The sequence below is a fragment of the Mus caroli genome, chromosome 6, assembly GCF_900094665.2.
Source record: "Mus caroli chromosome 6, CAROLI_EIJ_v1.1, whole genome shotgun sequence".
Classification (NCBI taxonomy): domain Eukaryota; kingdom Metazoa; phylum Chordata; class Mammalia; order Rodentia; family Muridae; genus Mus; species Mus caroli.
In genome coordinates, this window is record NC_034575.1 from 58,360,532 (window position 1) to 58,381,961 (window position 21,430).

General features: G+C 35.8%; 1 protein-coding gene across 4 annotated transcripts in view; it reads left to right on the top strand.

The window, feature by feature from the left end:
- Positions 1–21,430, top strand: part of Grid2 (glutamate ionotropic receptor delta type subunit 2) — a 1,450,739-nt gene that overhangs the window by 642,237 nt on the left and 787,072 nt on the right. For 3 of the 4 annotated variants that reach the window (XM_021164478.2, XM_029478539.1, XM_029478538.1), the window contains one exon: positions 12,345–12,629. In XM_021164478.2, the coding sequence (XP_021020137.1) occupies positions 12,345–12,629 (285 nt within the window). Of the gene's footprint in view, positions 1–12,344; positions 12,630–21,430 lie in introns of those variants that run through there. The other variant, XM_029478540.1, reaches the window with a different exon arrangement.

Sequence of the window (21,430 nt, forward strand, 5' to 3'; positions counted from 1 at the left end):
TAATGCAAATATGTAATGTGCAGGATATGCTAAGCAACCCCCAGCAGGGTCTCAACCCATAGGTTGAGTACCACTGTTTTAGAGGTAGTTTCACTTTCAAACCATGAGGGGTAATCTTCTAGCCACACTTAATAGAAAATCCCCTTGTTTTACATTTCCACAGTCAATTCAAGTCACGTTAATGCAAGTTACACAGCATAGAGCTTACTTGAATGTGTGTGATATTTACATATTTAGCTACATTTCTTCTAAGTAAATACACTATAGCTCAAGAGCCTCAGGTGAAAGAGTAGAATCAAGTAATAATGACAATATAAATTAAAACAGAGTTTGGTCTTAGATAGTGAACTGTTAAACCCATGACATTTCTAGGAAAGAATGGCCATGGTTTAGTTCATATGTGTCTGAGGTACCAATGGAACCATAAAATTTAGAGATGAGGTTGCAAAAAAATCACAAAACTTTAATTATGTTATTAGTACTGCAAACAAAACGTTTCTTTGCATGAGTAACTTCTATTATTAAAACAAAGTTCCTGGGTACAACTTTGGAAAGCATTCCAAGTGATAAATCATAGTAGATGCTGGTTTGTGTAATACATGAAGTGAAACTTCAGGAGAAAGAGTGCTACCCTGAGAAACACACACACACACACACACACACACACACACACACAGTGGGGGGGGGAGGCGGGAGGGAGAGAGGGAGGGAAGGAGGGAAGGAAAGAGAGAAAGAGAGGAAAGAGAGAGAAAGGCACAAAGGCCTTCCTCCCTAGTGAAACAAAAGTGCTCCTTACACTGGGCTGAACGACATAAGGAAACTGCAATGTGGAGACAGATGTCATGGGACAATGGAGAATATATCCAAGTGCCTTTCATGCTACTTGACACGTGATTATGAATATGCAGAGATAGAGGTGAGGGATTTATTATCGGTAAGTGAGTGCTCCCTTCTGCTGCCAACTTAACTTCATTAAGGTAAAGTAATAAAATAAAGACTGAGGACAAAAAAATTAAAATCACCTTACAATGCATTGAGACAAATATACTACATTATAATAGTTAGGAGTTTGGATAGCTCCCAAAAATTACATTGAACTGGAATAGATATTTTAAAACAACAAAACAAAACACAAAAAGCCTAGTTCAATATCACTGAAAATATATTTTCAAGTTAGATTTTTTAAGAAAAAAAAATCCTAGGCACTTTTAAAAAAATGAGTGCTTACAAATGGTAGCAGGCTTGCTGATACACTGCAACTGCACAAGCTTCCAAAGAATACCAAGAATGCAACAATGAATATTGTGCTTTAATGCATTGTTGAGGATAATGTATTGACACTTTTAAGACATTGAGGTCTTCTGTAGGCAAAACACATATGAACGTGAAAGCAGCATAGAGTCTCCCTGCTCAGCTTACCTATGCTAATCCTATTACCAGTGAATGCCACTGCTTTTAAGTAGAGTACACTGGGAATACCACACACCAGCTTGCCGTGAATGGATTCTTCTCACCTCCTTGTGCTTACATGGAACTGAGCAGGACTAGGTTGGGAGGGAATCTGGTGTAAGGTATGATGATCTGGTGTAAGGTATGGTGTAAGGCTACCCAAATTGGGGCTGAGGCTCCTAAGGGCTCTCCATTTGGTGAGGCACCAAAGGAAAGAGAAAAACTGAGGGAGAAGCACCGCTCAGAAGAAGAATCTCTACCATAGTCAGTCCACTCTGAAATCCAATCTGAATCCAATTGGAACAGTCTGAAGAATGAGATGAAAACAATGATCACAGAATCATGCAGATGGGAGCAGCTGAATCCCTTGGCTGACCTGGCACACCTGAAGAAGAGGGGGTGATGCGCCAGTCTCCTCCTCTTACTTGAGTTGTGCAGAACTTACAGCAAGCAATATGAAATCACAAGCCACACACCAGGGCAAAACTAGGCAGTTCTTTGTCAATATGTGAAGGTATAGGAAAAATGAGGCACAAAAGCCAAAATCTCCACCTTCACATGCTGAGCCTGCTTGACTGGATGAGCAGGGGGTCCTCATCCCTTATTTACAGGGATAGGAGGCAGGAATGTGTACATACACATACACAAGGGGAGCTACAAGGAAGTCAAAGCTCCTTTTTATGGTTTAACTTGTAAAAGAACTGCTTTTTCCATACTCATGCATGTTGCTTCTACAAGTGAAGTGAAACAGTCTGCAGTCCTACTAGGGGTTGTTACCCACTTGTCCTGAATCAGTTCCTCATGACCTGAGGCTATCATCCATCAGAAGGAAGACGAAAATGTATACTGACTCACTAGCTATGTACGTGCATTAGCAAAAATGTACAGGGCTAGAGAGATGATTCAGTGGTTAAGAGCATTTGGCAGAACTTACGGGGGGCGGGGGCGCAGGATTGGTTCCCAGTATTCACATGGCAGCTCACACCAATCTAACTCCAGTGCAAGGAGATTTGGTGTCTTCTGGCCTCCATAGGCACCACACATGCGCACAATGCACATCCATCCAGGCAAAACAACACTCACCTACCTAACTTAAAATAAAAACAAACCTTTTTTTTAAAAGGACTAAACAGAGGGACATTTAAATAATTCCCTAATTACTGAATTAATTCAAACTAAATTCAAACTCAAAAAAGGAAATTATAAAGATCAGAACAAAAGTCAATGAACAAGAACAAAAAGTAAACCAGAAAATCAATGAAATCAAATGTGTTTTCTTTGAGAAAATTGATAAATTGCTAAACAATTAGGCAAATTGATCAGGAACAAAGATTTATGTAAATTACCACAGGGAATGTTATAAATCCCTTAATGTAAGCAATTTTGACAATGTAGATCAAAAGGGAAAGTTCTTTAAGGTATGCAATCTTCCAAAGCTCACCCAAGAGGAAATAGACTAGTTTCCTTATAACTACCTTAAATAAAACTTTGTGGTTATAAAGTCTAGGTTCAAAAAGTTTCATTGGTGAATTCTAACAAGCATATGACTATCATGTGGCCTCAAGTACATATATGCACACATACACACACATATGCATGGACACACAGACATACCATAGCAGCACTTATTCGAAAATAGAAAGCATACATTTGAGAGAGAGAGTGGGGAAGTGACTCATGGAAACAGTTGCCAGAAAGGAATGAGGCAAACGATAATTATATTTTAATTTAAGAAAATTGTTTTGCTTTGTTTTTTAAAACATGGCATGTTTTTTTAAAAAGATACATATACAATCTACTTAGGCAACTTAAGTAAGACCTGAAATTGGTAACACCTACAGATATGCTAACCTGAAAGGGAGAAATAAAATGAGGATGCAAACCTATAAATAAACAAACAACAACAAAAACATCCTCATAGAAACAGAGGGAGAGAGGATGGGATAAGGAATAACATTTGAATGTAAATAAAGAAACTATAAGTAAAATAAAAATGAGTAAAAGCAAAACAAAGCAATACTACAAGCAATGAAGAAATACTGACAGTGGGAGAAAAGAATTTCCCTAACAAACATCCCTCTAATTGTTTATCCAGAAACAAGTGGCTAATCACCATATCATATACGAGAAATAGCATCAGCATTAATTCATAGTAAAACCTTCCAGTATCATAAGTCATGAGAAAACGAGTTTCAGAAATAAAATAAAACTTCCTTACCATTACAAGGGGTATGATCAAAATACCTGACAAGAGTTTTTGTCAAAGATAAGGGAAAAAACTAAAAAACAAAAGATTAAAACAAACAAACAACTAAAGCGATCTATTCTACATTTATTCAACATTGGCATCTTTGTAACAGCCAGTCCAGTAAGACATGAAAAGGAAAAGAAAACAAAAGGGACAAAAACTACAAGTGTATCACTCAAAAAGGAAAAAATAAAACTGTTGTTAGTTAAAAACAACACTACTGCATATACAGAAAATCCTACAGAATCTACAAACATGGAAGCTAGTACACATGTGACTAAATCATAATAGAATGTCACAGTATGCCAACTTAAGTTCTTTTGTATTGTAAAAGGAAAAATAGACATCAAAAGTGCAATTTGCCGTCTGTATAAATGTATAAAGTACTTTGTAATATATTTGAAAAGCAAAATTCAAAATTACAACCTTCAACATCACAAAATACTACTTAAAATTTGTTTTAAGATAAAAATAAATTAAGATGCTATGAAGAGTTTGTTTTTAAATCAGAAGATCTTGGATTGTTAATGTGTCAAAACCACTTCCTTATATAGACTACTGAATTAGTAGTATACAATAGAGATCACATCATAGCAGCACAGTGAGTAGAGTCATGGGAAGCCAAGGCAAGGAGATGTGGGTGTGTGTACATAGGGACAGGCTTGGAAGAATCTCATGTATCATGAGAATGTGTGCTCTTTCCAAGCGATTGACAGTTATTTGGTTTTGATTTTGAAGTACGATTGGATTTCCAGAAGAACCCTCCATGTTCCTCATCGAGATTCCTTTAATGCTAATTTCCAACAGCTATCATTAAATTATGGTGAACAATCTGTTAATGTGATGCATACTGTTAACTGAATTATATTGTTCATGGTTCATTAGCTTTTCACCTATAATTTCTATCCTCTCCCAGTCCTGCTGGGGTACCACATTTTATTTGTCTGACATCCATCCTTAGTCTTCTTCAGTTACAAAAGTGTCTGTACCTTTTGTTGGAGAGCTTTCACAACATTGGAATGGTGTAGTGATTTGGGGGGTGGGTAGTAAGCTGAGAACTGTTCAATCATATTAGCTTGGCAAGTTTTATCAATTCCATTAATAGTTATGAGACTGAGTGAAGAAATGGAAGGACATTTCAAGGAAAGAATAGTTTCAGGTACAAATACCAGTCAGTGTTAAGCACATTCATATGGAGAGGCAGGTGGATGAAAGATGACAGTGAAGGTGACTTTTGTGTTTTAATAATGTTACTGTACAAAGATGGCCACAGTTGAAAAAAGCAAAATGGACAGGTTACCAGTTATATAATTGCAAATACACAAACTTAAACACATTTTTTTCATTTGAGATAGAGCTTCATATATCGGGGCTCAAACTCCCTAATTAGCTAAACCTAATTTTGAACCTCTGAGCCTCTTGTTCTGAGCCTCCCAACTGCTGGTGTCTCAGAACTTTACTACCATGCCTGCGTTTCTGGGGCTGAAGGCTGAATATAGGACTTTTTACATACTGAACAAGCATTCTACAAACCTAGCTACACATGAAGCTCTGATGCAATGTAGGTTTTAGAGAATTATTTGGTATATATTTTCATTGGATATAATTTGTTAAAACATATAGTCATATATTTTAGAAACAACTTTGAAACCAAAACATTTCTTAATATAAAGATTAAAAATTTTTTATTATTCTAAAATTCACTTTTTAACATATATGGTATATTTGCCTGCATGTGTGCTTATCTATTCAGAGTCACACATATATACAGGTATATGTATACATGTGTAAGCATACATAGGGAAGACAGAGGTTGATGACCAGTGACTTTTGCTGTGGCTTTCAACCTTATTTGATAGGCAGGACCTCATACTGAAGCCAGAGCTCACAGCTCTGACTAGCCTATCTAGTCAGTTTGTCTTAGAAACACTGTCTCTGAGTATTCAGATCACAGCACTCAGCTTTTATGTACAAAAGATACAAGCACTGGTCTTTGTACCTATTTGACAAACAAGGCATACTGTTTAAATCAGAAGAAATATATCTACCTATTCAACATCTGGAGTGTCTTCATCATTAAAAACATGAAAACCCCGTTCTTTTTTTACTTTATTATTTTTTTAATATTTTTTATTACGTATTTTCCTCAATTACATTTCCAATGCTAACCCAAAAGTCCCCCATACCCTCCCCCCCCCACTTCCCTACCCACCCATTCTCATTTTTTGGCCCTGGCATTCTACTGTACTGGGGCATATAAAGTTTGCATGTTCAATGGGCCTCTCTTTCCAGTGATGGCCTACTAGGCCATCTTTTGATACATATGCAGCTAGAGTCAAGAGCTCCGGGGTACTATTCAACATCTAGAGTGTCTTCATCATTAAAAACATGAAAACCCCATTCTTATAGCTTTATTTTTATTTTTTATTTTTACTTATTCCTTTACATGTTACACACTGCCCCACTGACTTTTACACACTCCTATACTTTTTCCTCCTATCCCCCCCTCTTCTCTTCAAAGTGGATGGGAGTCCCCCTGAGTATTCCTTCATCCTGGCAAATCAGCACTTTGCAAGGCTAGGCATATCCTCTCCCACTAAGACCAGACAAGGCATCCCAGCTAGAAGAACATATCCCATGTGCAGACAACAGCTTTTGGGATAGCCTCCACTCTAAATGTAGCTTTTGGGATACCCCCTTTTAATATGTGTGTGGAGGCCTAGGTCCAGCCCGTGTGTGTTCTGGGGTTAGTGGTTTAGTCTCTGAGAGCCCAAGGGTCCAGGATAGTTGACAATGTTGGTCTTCCTGTGGAGTTCCTATCCCCTTCAGAGTTGCAATCCTTCCTCCTACTTTTCAATAATAATCCCCATCCACTGTTTGGCTCTGGGTGTCTATATCAGTCTGCGCCAGCTCCTGGATGGAGCCTCTCAGAAGAAACCAATGCTGTACCCCTGTCTGTAGAATTAAGAGTATTACTAATAGTGTTAGGTATTGTTGCTTGCCTTTGGGATGAGTGACAATTTGGGCCAGTTTTTGGTTGAACATTTCCTCAGTCTCTGTCCTATCCCTGTGCATATATTTCTAGTAGACAGGAGAAATTTGGGTTCAAAAGTTTTGTGGTTTGGTTGGTGTCCCTATTGCTCCACTAGGGTATCCAGTTTTATGTTGAGATCCTCGATCCACTGGGACTTGAGTTTCATGCAGGATGATAAGTTTGGATCTATTTTCATTCTTCTACCTGTAGATATATACAACTAGTCTAGCACCATTTGCTGAAGATGCATTCATTTTTATATTGTGTGGTTTTGGCTTCTTTATCAAAAATCAAGTGTCCATGTGGGTTTATTTTTGGGTCTTTGATTTGATTGCATTGATCAACCTATGTGATTGTGTACCAATACCATGCAGGTTTTATCAGTATTGCTCTGTAGTACAGCTTGAAGTCAGGAATGGTGATTCTTCCAGAAGTTCTTTTATTGTTCAGAATTGTTTTGGCTATCCTGGGTGTTTTGTTGAAGTTGAAAATTGCTCTGTCAAGATCTATAAAAAAGTGTGATGGAATTATGATGGGGATTGCATTGAATCTGTTGATTGCTTTTGGAACAATGGCCATTTTTACTGTGTTAACCTTAATAATCCATGAGCATGAGAGATCTTTCCATCTTCCGATATCTTCTTCATTTTTTTTCCCTTCAGAGACTTGAAGTTCTTGTCATACAGATCTTTTACTTGCTTGGTTAGAGTTACTCCAAGATACTTTATATTATTTGTGACTATTGTGAGGGGTGTTTTTCCCTAATTTCCTTCTCTGTTTATTGTTTGTATAAAGAAGGTCTTCTGATTTCTTTGAGTTAATTTTGTAACCAGCCACTATATTGAAGATATTTATCAGCTGTAATAGATCTCTGGTAGAATTTTTGGGGTCAGTTATGTATACTATAGTATCCACAAATAGTGATACTTTAACTTATTCCTTTCTAATCTGTATCCCTTTGATCGCCTCTAGTTTTCTTACTGTTCTGGCTAGAACTTCAAGTACTATATAGAATAGATAAAGAGAGAGTGGGTAGCCTTGCCTTGTCCCTGATTGTAGTGGAATTGTTTTACATTTCTCTCCATTTAGTTTGATGTTGGCTTATTAACTTGTTTTATATTGTTTTAATTACATTTGATATGTGCTTTGTATCCCTGATCTCTCAAAGGCTTTTTCAGCATCTAATGAGATGATTATTTGATTTTTTTCTTTCAGTTTGTTTATATGGTGGATTATATAGATGCATGTTCATACACTGAACCATCCTTGCATTACTGGGATGAAGCCTACTTGATCATGATGGATGATGTTTTTGATGTATTTCTGGATTTAGTTTGCAATTACTGAATATTTTTACATCTTTGTTCATAAGAAAAATCATTCTAAAGTTCTGTGTCTTTGTTGAGTCTTTGTGTGGTTTAAATATCAGGGTGACTGTGGCTTGATAGATGAGTTTGGGAGTGTTCCTTATGTTTCTATTTTGTGAAATAGTTTGAGGTGTATTGGTATTGGCTCTACTTTTAAAGAAAGGTCTGATAGAATTTTGCACTAAGTCCATCTGGCTCTGGGACTTTTGTTTGGAAGATGTTTAATGATTGCTTCATTGCTTTAAGGGTAATGGTACTGTTTAAATAGTTTACTTGATCTTAATTTAGCTTTGGCAAGTGCTAACTGTCTAGACAATTGTCCATTACGTTAAGAATTTCTAATTACAACTAGAACATGCTCCAAGCATCTCTGATGTAAAATCATAAACAGGTGACATTATAAACAAAGAAGTTGTTGCATATGGTCTGGGTATATTGATGTAAATGGTAGGTAGTCACATACATAAAAATCAGAGAAAGGAGGACAAGAGAGGACAGAGGTACCAAATCAATACTTTTAGAATGATTAATTTTCAACCTTAATTCATTTCTGAAGATAAAAATTCAGGAAACTATTGGGTACCCTAATATCCCACCTCCAACAATACTGAAATTGGGATTAAGTTTCTACATACATTGTACATCTTACTTTTTTCCCCTTTTTTGGCAGATATTTTCGTTATTTACATTTCAAATGTAAATAAAGAAATGTATCAGTGAAAGGAATATGCCACTGAGAAGTCCTTGGCTTCAATGGGGAGACACACAGAGGCTCCTATGACCTTCCCAACCCAGTTGCCTCACTTGCTCATGTACTGTTAACTGAATTCTTCAGAAACACAACTAAATGATCCAGTGTTTGAATTGTCAAGATTTGAAGTTCCTGTCAAACATAAACTGTCTTTGATCCCCATGTAAAGCAATAACTTTCTACCTTCTCCTCAAATATTATGGTTTATTCCCCATACAGTAGCCTTTATCTAGGACAAACAGATCAAGATCTGGCAGAACAGTTAAATTCCTCTATGTTTCAACCCCTTGAAGAGGCAACAGTAGGTTTCCCTAGAGACACAGTATTTCATGTACCTCAATGAAACTGTTTTGGAGTCAAACAGTTCCAATCCAATTGAGCAGGTAACCTCTTTTTTTTTTTGGCTTTAATGAGAACACATTTGTGCTGGCTGATTCTTGTCAACTTGACACAAATTAGAGTCATAAAGGAAGATATGACCTCAGCTAAGGAATTGCCTCCATGAGATTGGAAAGAGGGCATATCTGAGACACATTTATTGATTGGTTTGGGAAGGCACAACCCTCTGTGGAAGGTATCATTCTTTAGTAACTTGGTCGTGTGGTGTATAAGAAAGTAAACAGAGCAAATCATGAAATGTAAGCCAGTAGCAGTGCTTTTCTGTGGCTTCTGCTTCAACCCTTGAGTTCCTGCCTTGGTTGCATTTGATGATACACTGCAACCTGTAAGTAAATAAATTCTCCCACAAGTCCCTTTTGGTCAGTGTTTCTGACAGCAACATATAGGCAAATTATAGCAACCTGAGTTTTTTTGTTTGTTTGTTATTGTTTGTCCTAACGAAATACAAACTCTGGAGACTTTCCTGACAGAGAATTCCATCTGTTCTCAGGCACATATAAATTTGAAGTAACAGATGAAATAGTATCTTGTTTGCTTTTTGTGATGAAAGGTAGAAAGAATCTTGGGCCATTACTTAGCTCCAGACTTCCCTTCATTTTGTACAGGTTAGAAATTTTATAAGAAGAAAGAACATTCAGTACTCATAGGCTGTAACTCTTCAGTCTCTCCCTGTTAAAAATTTCACAAACTGATTTTAGTGGGTATTTTTTATTTAATGAGTCTCAGAATCTTTTTCTAGTATGCTGTTCTATGGTGTCACCTCATCAATAAGACATAGCATAGCAGCTATAGCTGCTTTCCACTCTTCAACTGCATGACCTCTAAATTACATTTTCAACCCGATGCATTTTTCTATTGTTTGATGATTCCTATTTTGATCATGTATAGATATTTCAATTACTCGTGCTAATATGTGCAATAGGATAGTTATACTAAACAGTTACCTTAAAATAATTTATAAGTCATCTATGTGTTACACATAGAAAGATAAAAATAAAATAGAGACCAAATGTAGCAATACATAGATATAATATCAGCATTTGAGATACAGAATCAGAAAACTCAGAATTTCATGGTCATTTCCAACTAAAATTTTGCCAGCCTGGAAGCTGTTTTATGAATCCCTTATGTTTTTGTATGTCTATTCCTATAACAGGAAACAGGTTGAACAGAAATACTAGCATTAAAATATAAGAGAAAATTAAATAAAAACTATTATTTAACAAAGAAGATAGTAAGCTGAGCAAGACATGGAGAATAATCCAATCAGGGGTGATCATCCATGCCTTCTGCTTCAATACCTGACTCTAGGATCCTGTCTTGGGATCCTGCCCTGAGTTTTTTAATTAATGAACTGCCATGTAGAAGCAAAGGATGAAATAAACCCTTTACCTTACCTAATATATGAAGTAACACATTTTGAAGCTGTGAATGATTAACATGTAACTTTGTAGATTTATGTTTCTAAAGACTGAAACCGAATAGTTTTCTTATAGTGTCATACATAAAAATATATAATAAATAAACTGAAGTGTTTCCTTGAAAAATAGAAGTTTATAACTTCTATGGATTGACTTTAAAACTACTGTTTACTTTGACACTTGTAACAATTATAATGCCTGATTTAAATTCAGTTGTGTACACATTAAAACACTTTTCTTATGTTAGATGAGCCAAGCTTTTATATAAAAATTTTAAATATTAGTTGCATTTGCATTTGTGAATTAGTAATGCTTTATTTACTATAGAAATGAACTTTTGACTGGGCTTTTTGCATACATTCTTGGAAACTAATAATGAATCTAAATTCCTAGTACTTTCCAGGATGGTAGCGTTATCATCATGAGAAGTATATGTGATAGTTTTTCTAAAACTTCAACCTGAACCTCTTATGCTTTTAGTGCACTCCACCCAGAAGTCATTGTTCACATGGATTTGAAGTCTATATAACCTCTTATGAGTCAGTGCTTGAAAATATATTCCTAATGATTATGTATGGACATGATATGCATGGAATTACTCACTGATATAACAGTAAATATACATGGTACTCATGTGCTTAGCTTTCTTTCAGATTGCCCTTCAAACAGCATTCATTAAATTGCCAATTAATTACATAGAAAACTTTAGTCTTTTTCTTGTTTCTTTAAGTTCTTAATGATTCTATAAACAACCTATAATAAATTCTAAACTTTGAGAATGTCAGCTTAGACAGCCAAAAATTTGAAATAAAAGCAAAGTCAGTTATTACAGCTAATTATTTAAAACATAAACATTTGACATTTTCTGAATTTGTTCCTGAATTTATTTCTGTTCTTCAAACAGTGGCATCCTTAACCATTAATTATCTCTTTTAAAATACATATGCATATTTGATCATCTTTATATTAGATGTAGTTTTAAATATAAGGTAAATAAATTTACATACACAGCAGAAAAATCTAAGTAAATGCACATTAAACGTAAAGCAGATAGTAGCAACTATAAATTGCTCATTTAGATGCTAGAATAAGATTTTTGGTAAATTTTAATATTTCATTTGCCTGTTGACTTTTTAAGAAAAATGACAAAACATTTCATTTTTTCTACTTTATTGAGGGAGAAAATGTCATCCAGTTTGGAGACCTATAGTGGCCAAAATTTTCTCCTTCCAACTCTATGTCTCCCTTATGGCCCACCACTTTAAACATTTTACTTTCTAAAAGCTTGCATTATATACTAGGCAGGTATTCTTGTGAATCCTGAAACAATAATTATACAAGTTTATCTTCCACTAATTGAATTTCTACCATATGAGAGACAAATGATAGATGTTGGGTTATTTCTAATCCTTGAAATAATCTATCTAGCTCCAGGCTACTTGGCCCTTTTAATATGGCCAGATTTGGCCAAAAGATGCTTGCACAACACAATGGAGCTAAGGAAGCAGAATTATTGAACAGCATTCCATTACTTCCTAATTAAAGTTTTTTTTCATTCAGCATGTTTATGTATTTTAAAAATATGTACATTACATGACTTTGTAAACCATTGTTTCTCAGAAAGGTGAAATCATATAAAACTCACTTATCTTGTCATTGCTGTGCTTTCTTGCAGCATGTGAACTTATGAACCAGGGCATCTTGGCCTTGGTCAGCTCCATTGGTTGCACATCAGCTGGGTCCCTCCAGTCTTTGGCAGATGCCATGCATATCCCCCACCTCTTCATTCAGCGCTCAACAGCTGGGACCCCAAGAAGTGGCTGTGGCCTCACCCGGAGCAACAGAAATGATGATTATACTCTTTCAGTTCGTCCACCTGTCTACTTGAATGAAGTCATCCTAAGAGTAGTCACAGAGTATGCGTGGCAGAAATTTATTATCTTCTATGACAGTGAATATGGTAAGTGTTTGCCATCTGAAGAGTTTCATAAGGTAACGTTTGCATGAGAAGCAACTTGATTAAATCCTAAAAGATCTGAAGGAACATACTAATCATTTGTGGTTTCTTGTTTCTACTATACTTCACAGCAACAAACAAGTAGAAGACATATTTTCAATGCTATTGAGATTGTGCTTTATATTAAATAACGTAAACATAAATACCTGTTGGAGTGTGTAAGACACACCTGTTGTTGTGTTTCATAAAAATACTGAGAGAAGGAATGTGTTTGGTGGATGTTTAGTCAGGTGTGGGGGGGGTTGGGGGGGAAGGGTGTCTTTGCATGCCCATGGTGAGGCATCCCTTCCCTCTGAGGGACCAGCCGTACATGGTTTGGTATAGAGTTTATTCCAGGCATAGGGAGGGGAGTTAGGATGGTAGTAGATACAGAAAGGCAGAGACAGAGAGAAAGAGAAGAGAAGAGAAGAGAAGAGAAGAGAAGAGAAGAGAAGAGAAGAGAAGAGAAGAGAAGAGAAGAGAAGAGAAGAGAAGAGAAGTAGAGGTTGGCCATGAGCATGTGGAGAGAGAGGGAGAGCAAGAGGACAGAGAAAGAGCAAGAAGGCAAGAGAGCAAGAGAGAGGACCTGGCAAGCAGCCCCTTTTAGAGTGAGTCAGGTACACCTGTCTATTGCCAGGTAACTGGGGCAGAGCCTAGACAAAATGCTAACACCTGTTACCCCAGCACTCATAAGGCTTAGGGGAAAAAATAGAGTCAAACTCAGCTTGACTACTAGCTAAACATTGTTTTATAAATACATACATACACACATACATAAATTTGCACCTGATGCTCCATTTAAAGTCTTCCTTAGTAATCTGTGTACAGGATATCATGAATTTTCAAATAATAGGAAGTTACAAAGAAAGTACAATCCTTTAAAAATGTACAATTCTGTGATCGTAAGGTGATGGTGCTGGTCGTGCTGGTGGTATCGGTGCTGTTGGTGGTGGATGAAACCAGGGACAAATCTTAGAACATTGATAGAAATATAAACTCTTTTCATTTAATGGCTAAAAAAAAAATTCTGACATACTGTTTGGACACCTATTTACTGAATGTCTACCCATTGTAGCTGATGGAAGTAGAAAATATTCTCTGCGAGCTTTATTTTACAAAAACTGCAAACTAGTATGAGCCGATATTTCTACACTCTTTTACTGTATCACACAGCTTCCTAGAGTGCACTGTAGTGCAAGGAAAAAAAAAAACATTTGCCTCAGAATCTTTACATGTGATATAAGATATCAAGAGTAAATAATACTGTTTTCATTCTGTTTTGAAGATCCTCATTTCCTAAGGAGTCTAAAGCTCATTGATCATTGTTGTCCCCTTATTTTTGAGAGTGGCAGGAGAAGTGACCGGAGCAGGGAGCAGGATATGATCAAATGAGAATAAATACCCCCCACCCCCATGAAGAATTCACTTTAGAAGTGTGTTTCCCTTGAAGATTCTAAATGGTTCCTCTTCTGGGTCTTGTTTATCCGTTTCTTTATGAAAAGAATGTTTTTCTTGGCAAATAAGTAAAGAAGCATGGAAAACAAACATTCAAAGCTATCCTCTCTTCTCCTAACCCGGCTTCAACTGTGAGAGTCTGAGCAGTGACAGACAAGTGGGCTGGAGGACAAAGGCAACAAAGCTGAGAACCAGCAGGTTGGCAAAACTCTGGCAAGCAACAAAGGAGAGCCCCCTGGGGCCAGCCAGGAAGGGCACAGGAGCAGTTACGTTTAGGCCGAAATAGTCAAAGTAGCCTGGCCTTTTGGCAGCCAGAATCCCATTGAATTCAATGGGCAAACTTCAGCCAAAGTCTCTCTAGAAACACACTTTTTGTCTCTAAGGCAGAAGGAAGCCAGTACTTTTGTTCCTTAACTCAAATTATTTAGGGGTCACAGAATAAGGATTAAGAGTCTGGAATGAACAAAAGAAGCAAAAAGAATATTAAAATCAATTGGCTCATCAGCAGAAGGATAGATTGGCTGTACAAGCATGAAGCAGTACTGCTGAGATGGTATTTAAACACACCGACTGTCAGAGTCAGTATGCTCGCCTCTTTTTTCTGCTTTTGCCCATTACACTGCCCTGTTTTGCCATTAAATGGAATTCTCAGCCTCTGATCAAGTGTAAGCTGAAATAATCAAAGTTTAAGATCCAGATCTCTTATGGAAAAAAAAAAACAAAAACAACAACAACAAAAACAATGGTCCAATAAACTAAGCAGCAGAAAAGTGATTTTTGATGAAGAAACTTTCTCAGAGTTAAAATCGAAAATTTACACTTTGATTGTAAAAGTCTGTGGGGTAGAAAATCACTTATCATTTATTTCCAAATCCTGTGAGAATTAAGATGGGATTCTCATAATAGAAGACACATTATTGATGAGCTGAATGCTGTTCTGCAAGGATCTGCTGAGCACATAGTCACAGTCATCTAACACTTGAAGTCCTCTGTTCTTCTGTAATGCCTTGGGTGCATAAGGCGCTATAACTGCACCAAGCTCGAATGTACTTCCGTTTAAACACAGGGCTTGTTTAAGAATCAAAAGCAAAACGGCATTCCCTCTACTCCATCGATAAACTTGCTTTTGAGTCATGAAAAATGGCCCAGCTACTAATTTCAAGATTATTTCCAGTATTAACCAATATTTAATGAAAGATTTTTTCTTTTAATGCTTACAATAAATCCTGTTAGTAAAAATTATGCTGGGGTTCAAGATAAACAATAAGCTTCCAGTGACTTTGTACATGGAAGAGGGTAGTCATCGGAAACATCATTCTAAGTGTACTAGACTTGACTTTTGTCTTGATTATCAGAAATTGCTTCTATTAATGAATGGATTAAGTATCACTAGTGAATGAAATCAGGCAGCATGCCGAGGGCCATAGTTATTTAGGTGAAGGTGCTTAGAATAATGTGTGTATATATCTACATCTGTATCTGTATCTATATATGTATATAGATAGATAATAAATATATATTATTTTAATATATACATATTATATATGTGTGTATATACATATATATCTTTTATAGAGAAAAGCATAGTATGTGTTTCAAGCTTCTCTATCTAGTTGATTCATGATGTACTTTTCTTCTGAAGTGCGAAATTATGTTTAAAGGTAATCTAACAAAGAAAATTCCATATCATAGATTCTATGTAAATGGATCAAAAAAAGTTTGAAAAGTATGAAAACTTTATTTGAGGGAATTAATTTCAGCATTTATTTTCCAAAAGGCTTGAAAAGGAGACTGTGTTTCTAAGGTTTTCACAATGTGCAATGTGTGAAATACTCAGCTCTGCTTAGCATATTACCAAGTAGGAGTTAAAATGTGTTTCAGAACATATGTTTACCTTCAATTACTAAAAACTTTCTAGTCAATAAAAAGACAGAAGTTGTTTATAGGTCTCTTGTAAGAGGAAAGAGCGAGTTCAGTTTTCAGTGATTGAATGTTGGTGTAGTGTAAAAAGAACTTTACTTTTGGCAGCAGTGATGAACAGGCTCTCTGGGTTGACTTTGATCCTGGTTACTAAGGTTAAGGAATGTCTTGGAAGGCAGCATATATGAGAAGTGGGCTCTTGAATAGAGAAAAATAGGATCTGATCTTAGCAACTGAAATATTTAAAGTTGCTCATTTTTGCTTGCCAGGAACTAGAATAAGTATTTTATAATATATCATTTAATATTCTCAAGAACCAAGAATAGAATAACCAAGGCTATCAGTTGAGAATATTCACTACATCTAGCCACTTTGCTAAATTCTTCAAATGTATGCATTATTTCATGAAATCCTCATAGGCACCTTCTAAGCTAAATGTTAGTATTACTAGTATTTTTTATAGAAACAAAACATGAAGTAAAGCAATTCCAAACAACATCAAAATAAGTTAAGAAGCCCAGATACAATCATAAGTGGTCTTTCCATTATTCCTACCTTTGGGCACTATTGTATTATCACTATAGTAATAGGATAAGATTAATTCCTAATAAGTTAAAAAACAAAAATTCAAAAATAAAAAAAGACAAGTTCACTGATTTTATACAATCATTTTAATTAATTAAAGAGACACTTGACTTTAAGCATAGAGATTTCATTATAATAGCTTAAATGAAAATCATACCCCATTTCAATTAGGAAGATTTGATGGTTTTTAGAACCAGGAAGACAGAACAGTAATTAGGGAAAAAACAAAAAAACAAAAATAAAAAACCTAGCCCATCATTATCTGTAACAACTGTGTAAATACAATAACCATTGTCACAGACCAAGAGAGAGGATCCTAACTCTCATGAAACACCAAACAGCATGAGTCTTGTGTTAACATCAAGTAGTTTTAACATCAAGTCCACCAAAGTCTGTGAACCAAACCAGCTCAATGCATATGATGTAGGCTTGCCTATACTAAGGAACCTTAGTGAGACAAGTGTCTTCCTCAAAGGACACTTTTCTGCTGCTTATTTTTATTGGACTGTTTCTTTTGCACTAAAGATGTGGATCTAAAGCATTCATGATTTCAGCTTACATATGATCACAGTCTCCTTCTACCTAGTGAGTAGTTCTGCTTTCAAAGCACAGAGTGCCACAAGAGTTTCTTAGAAAATGCCTGTCACCATACGTACCCCTCTTTTTCTTTTTTCCACCATTGGCCACTAGTAACTTTCCCATACAATTGTAATTCTTCTAATTAATCTGAATGACAGAAAATGGGATCAAATCCATTCAAACTTTCTTGCTACATTATTTGATAAAACTAATTCAACTCTTTAATGAGTAGACTAAATCCCAGTAACACTCAGACTGTCTTTCAAAAGTTGGGTGGCATTTTCCTTGAACTTCTGTGCAAACCTCTCTACTGGACCAAAAGCATTAATCCAGGTACAACTGACTTATTTGTGACCACAAAGACTCCACTTCCCACAAGGACAAAGTCTGTTATCTCTAATGACCCTGACCAGTGGGTTGAAGCTGAATAGACTGACCTCCAAAACCGAAATGTTGCCATTAACCATGTCAATTAGATTAAGGAGAATGTTTCCAATTGGACTTCTTCAATTGTAGTGAAAATTGAGCACAATTTTTTTTTTTAGACATTATCCCACAAAGTTCTCACACAAAAAAATAAAGGTAACTTCACCTTAGAGGGGTTTCTTTATAATATATCATTGCTGGATGCTACTTACTTCAGCAATTAAAGATCTCTAAAGACTGTAACCAATGTCCAGTGTCTTCCAGGTGGTTATGATGGAAGTACTTGTGCTATTTCTAAGGCGTATGGGCTTGACCTACATGAGGCACAGATATTTGTTACCAGACATCTAGATTCCTTGCCAGCTTTTAATACTTGAGACTCTCAATTTATATAAAATAAACAAATTCTTCTCTTACTTTAAGGAACTTTCTTGCACTTGCCATCTGGGTGCTCTTAATCCTAGCACTGGAGGCACATCTCAGGAGTTTGAGGCCAGTCTGGTCTACAGAGTGAGTTCAAGGACAACCAGAGCTACAGAGAGAAACCTTGTCTCAAAACAACAAACAAACAAACAAAGAAATAAATAAATAAAAACCCAAAACAAAAACCAACCAACAAACAAACAAAATCCCTTGACCTTATTTTCTACTTCAGGGCCAGAAGGCTATTCTTAGGTCTGATACTTCTTTTAATAAACATATTATTTAAAGCATAATCATGTTCATTTACTCGTGTTTCCCTCGTCTTCTTGCAATCTACCATAACAAGATTGAACAATTTTATCAGAAACAGTATAAATCACAAGCCTAAATATATAGTAATTTTTGATCCAGACTCCTACTCTGACAGTCTTCTTAGATCCTATATGATGGATGGGAATTGTGGTAAAGAATTATGAGGGGTATTTATAGGCATCCCACCTAGGCAGGCATGCATTCCTTGTTGTTTGCAATAGACACATTGGTCAAGGACTGATGGTAAAAGTGTGGTGGAGTCATCTTGTAGGAATGAAGATTATAGATAGCACTGAGCAAAATTAAAGCACTTACCCCATTTACAATGTGTGCACCAGAGCATTTTCTCATTTAAAAATAAAGATATCCTAAATTCATTTTTATAGACTAAGAATGCCTATGCATTCTCCAACTCTAGAAGCCAAAGTTCCCCTTTCAAATACTTTCTATACTTCCAGGAAAAAGTACCCTTTTCTAATAGGTCGTTTTGCCATTTATTTTCAAGAAGAACTTCAAGATATTTCTGGAAAAATGAGAAAGTGATTGTATCTCCCACACTGCCCTTCATGGGTCATTAGAAAAGGATTTTACAAGACCAAGGGATCCTCAGTACAGGGGAATTCCAGGGCCAAGAAGTGTGAGTGGGTGGGTAGGGGATTCGGTGGGGGGAGGTTATGTGGGACTTTTGGGATAGCATTTGTAATGTAAATGAAGAAAATACCTAATTAAAAAATTGAAAATGATAAAAATAAATAAAAATGGATTCAGAAGCTGGGGGAAAAAAGAAAAGAAAAAGATTTTGCAAGCTATGTGTTCACAAATTGCTCATGGCCTCCACAAATCCAGCTAGAAACACTGGGAGGCTGATGGACATTTAAACTTAAAAAGCCCAGTTTCCATCTAGTCCAGTGGACCTGCAGGCACCAGCAGAGAAAGTAGTATCGTATGCAAGGAACATCAACATGGAATCTTGAATATGAAGTGCAGGCCAATGTTATCTGACACGGCTATCACCCAGAATAAGGCCGAGGTAATATAGTTCCTCTCGTTGAATATGTTAAGTGTACAGACAATCTTACATAGGTATATGGAGGTGGGAGAGACTTCTTGAGTCAGTGTTTGAGGGTATATCTAACAATATCTAACATTATCAGAAGTTCGAGGAAGATCCAGATTAGAGGAAAGATCCATCAATTGCTTGACGATTAGACATCTGTTCAATATTTTAAACACATGCTTGTCAGATTTCAAATTGTTAAATAAGCCAAAAAAGCAAAACAAAACAAAACAAAACAAAACAAAAAACAAAACAAAACAAAACAAAACAAACAAACAAAAAACAGGGCATAGATTATTAGTTTTAAAGGATGTGATGGCAGTGTCTAATTCTTCTGATCATCCCTCAGAGGCTGACAGAATTCCAAAATAGTCAGTTCTTATTGAAGAAAAGGATATGTCAGGGAGCTTTGTTTACTGGGAGACCAGTGGTAAAGAAGAAGAGAAAACACTTTCTACTTCAAGAGGGATTGGAAATTCATTAATGTGAGTGAACCTGGATTTTGTTGGGAAATGTTTTATAATATTGCAGCCAGAGCTATTATGAATTTCCTGTGTTAGAATATCTAAAAATTGTGTTTTCCATTGTAATATTCATGGCGATGAATAATTAGCTTATATGCAATAAAGTGCAAACTTAATTTAAAACTTCAAACATTGTGAACACCACATTCTTGCACCCCTAACCAAAAAACTCTCTACAATTGGTCTTCTCTTGCAAAGAAAAATCTAGTTTTCTTCAATGGAGTCTCACCTTCAGGGAAGGTCTCATGCTCTGGAATACATGACCATGACAAAACAAACTCAATGCTATTTTTGTAGACCTTTTAATTTCTTATTGCTTTGCTTGAATATTTTTTTTCTCTTACTGGCATTTTGAGAATATATTTGATTTCCAATTTTGAGTATTATAAAGAGTGGTTGTTCTGTGTGACTGTGAGTTTCTTCCTTTATGTTGTTTGTTTTTTAAAGATGAAGGAAAGAAAGAGAGAGAGAGAAAGAGAGAGAGAGAGAGAGGAAGGAAGGAAGGAAGGAAGGAAGGAAGAAAGAAAGAAAGAAAGAAAGAAAGAAAGAAAGAAAGAAAGAAAGAAAGAGAAATGAAGGAAGAAATGAAGGAAGGAAAGAAGAAGAGGGAGGAAGGAGGGAAGGAGGGAAGGAGGGAAGGAAGGAAGGAAGGAAGGAAGGAAGGAAGGAAGGAAGGAAGGAAGGAAGGGAAAAGGTGGGTGGGTATAGAGGTAGAGCTAGGGTTAGGAATCAGAGAGGAGTTGGGAGAGGGGAAAACATGAATTTTATTAAAATACAAAATGAAAAATCGATGTACAACAATATTAAGTCATGCTTAATAATTTGATTTATTTTTCTTGAAAAATTATTTAAAATAAATTTTGAAACAGAAATTCTATGGACAGTTTGTATTAAAAATATCGTTTTCAATAACTAAATAGGATAAAATATGAAAAAGGCATGAAAAAGGACTGCTTAGTTCACTGTAGTATTCAAATTAAATGAGAAATTTATTTTTTAACATATTTTAATATTTCAAATCTTTTCTTCACTTTAATTTTTATTCATTAATGTATTATTATAAAGAACATACAAATAACTCCTCATACAGCAAGATTAACCAGACCCATAGCCCATACATCTCAGTTAACTTCTATACTGTTAGAACAGATGATGGTCTGAAGCTATGGGCCTTCACATTGGATTTTACACTTTCCTTGTCAAATATATTTTTATGCCTATATCTACCACCAAAAAATGAAAAGAATGGGAGCTGAAACTAAATCAATTAACAATTGGCTTTGCATCCTTTTCATGACTCAAGTAGTCATGACTTGCTTTCATCTGAGTCTTTCCTCAACAGCCAATATTCACCGTTTCTTGCTCTGCTTTCTATATGCTATACTGTTCCTGTATGCACATATTTTCATTTCTCTCTTTATTTATATACGTATATGTATGCATTTAGAAGCATTTTTCATTAGCTATTTTCAGATTTATTTATT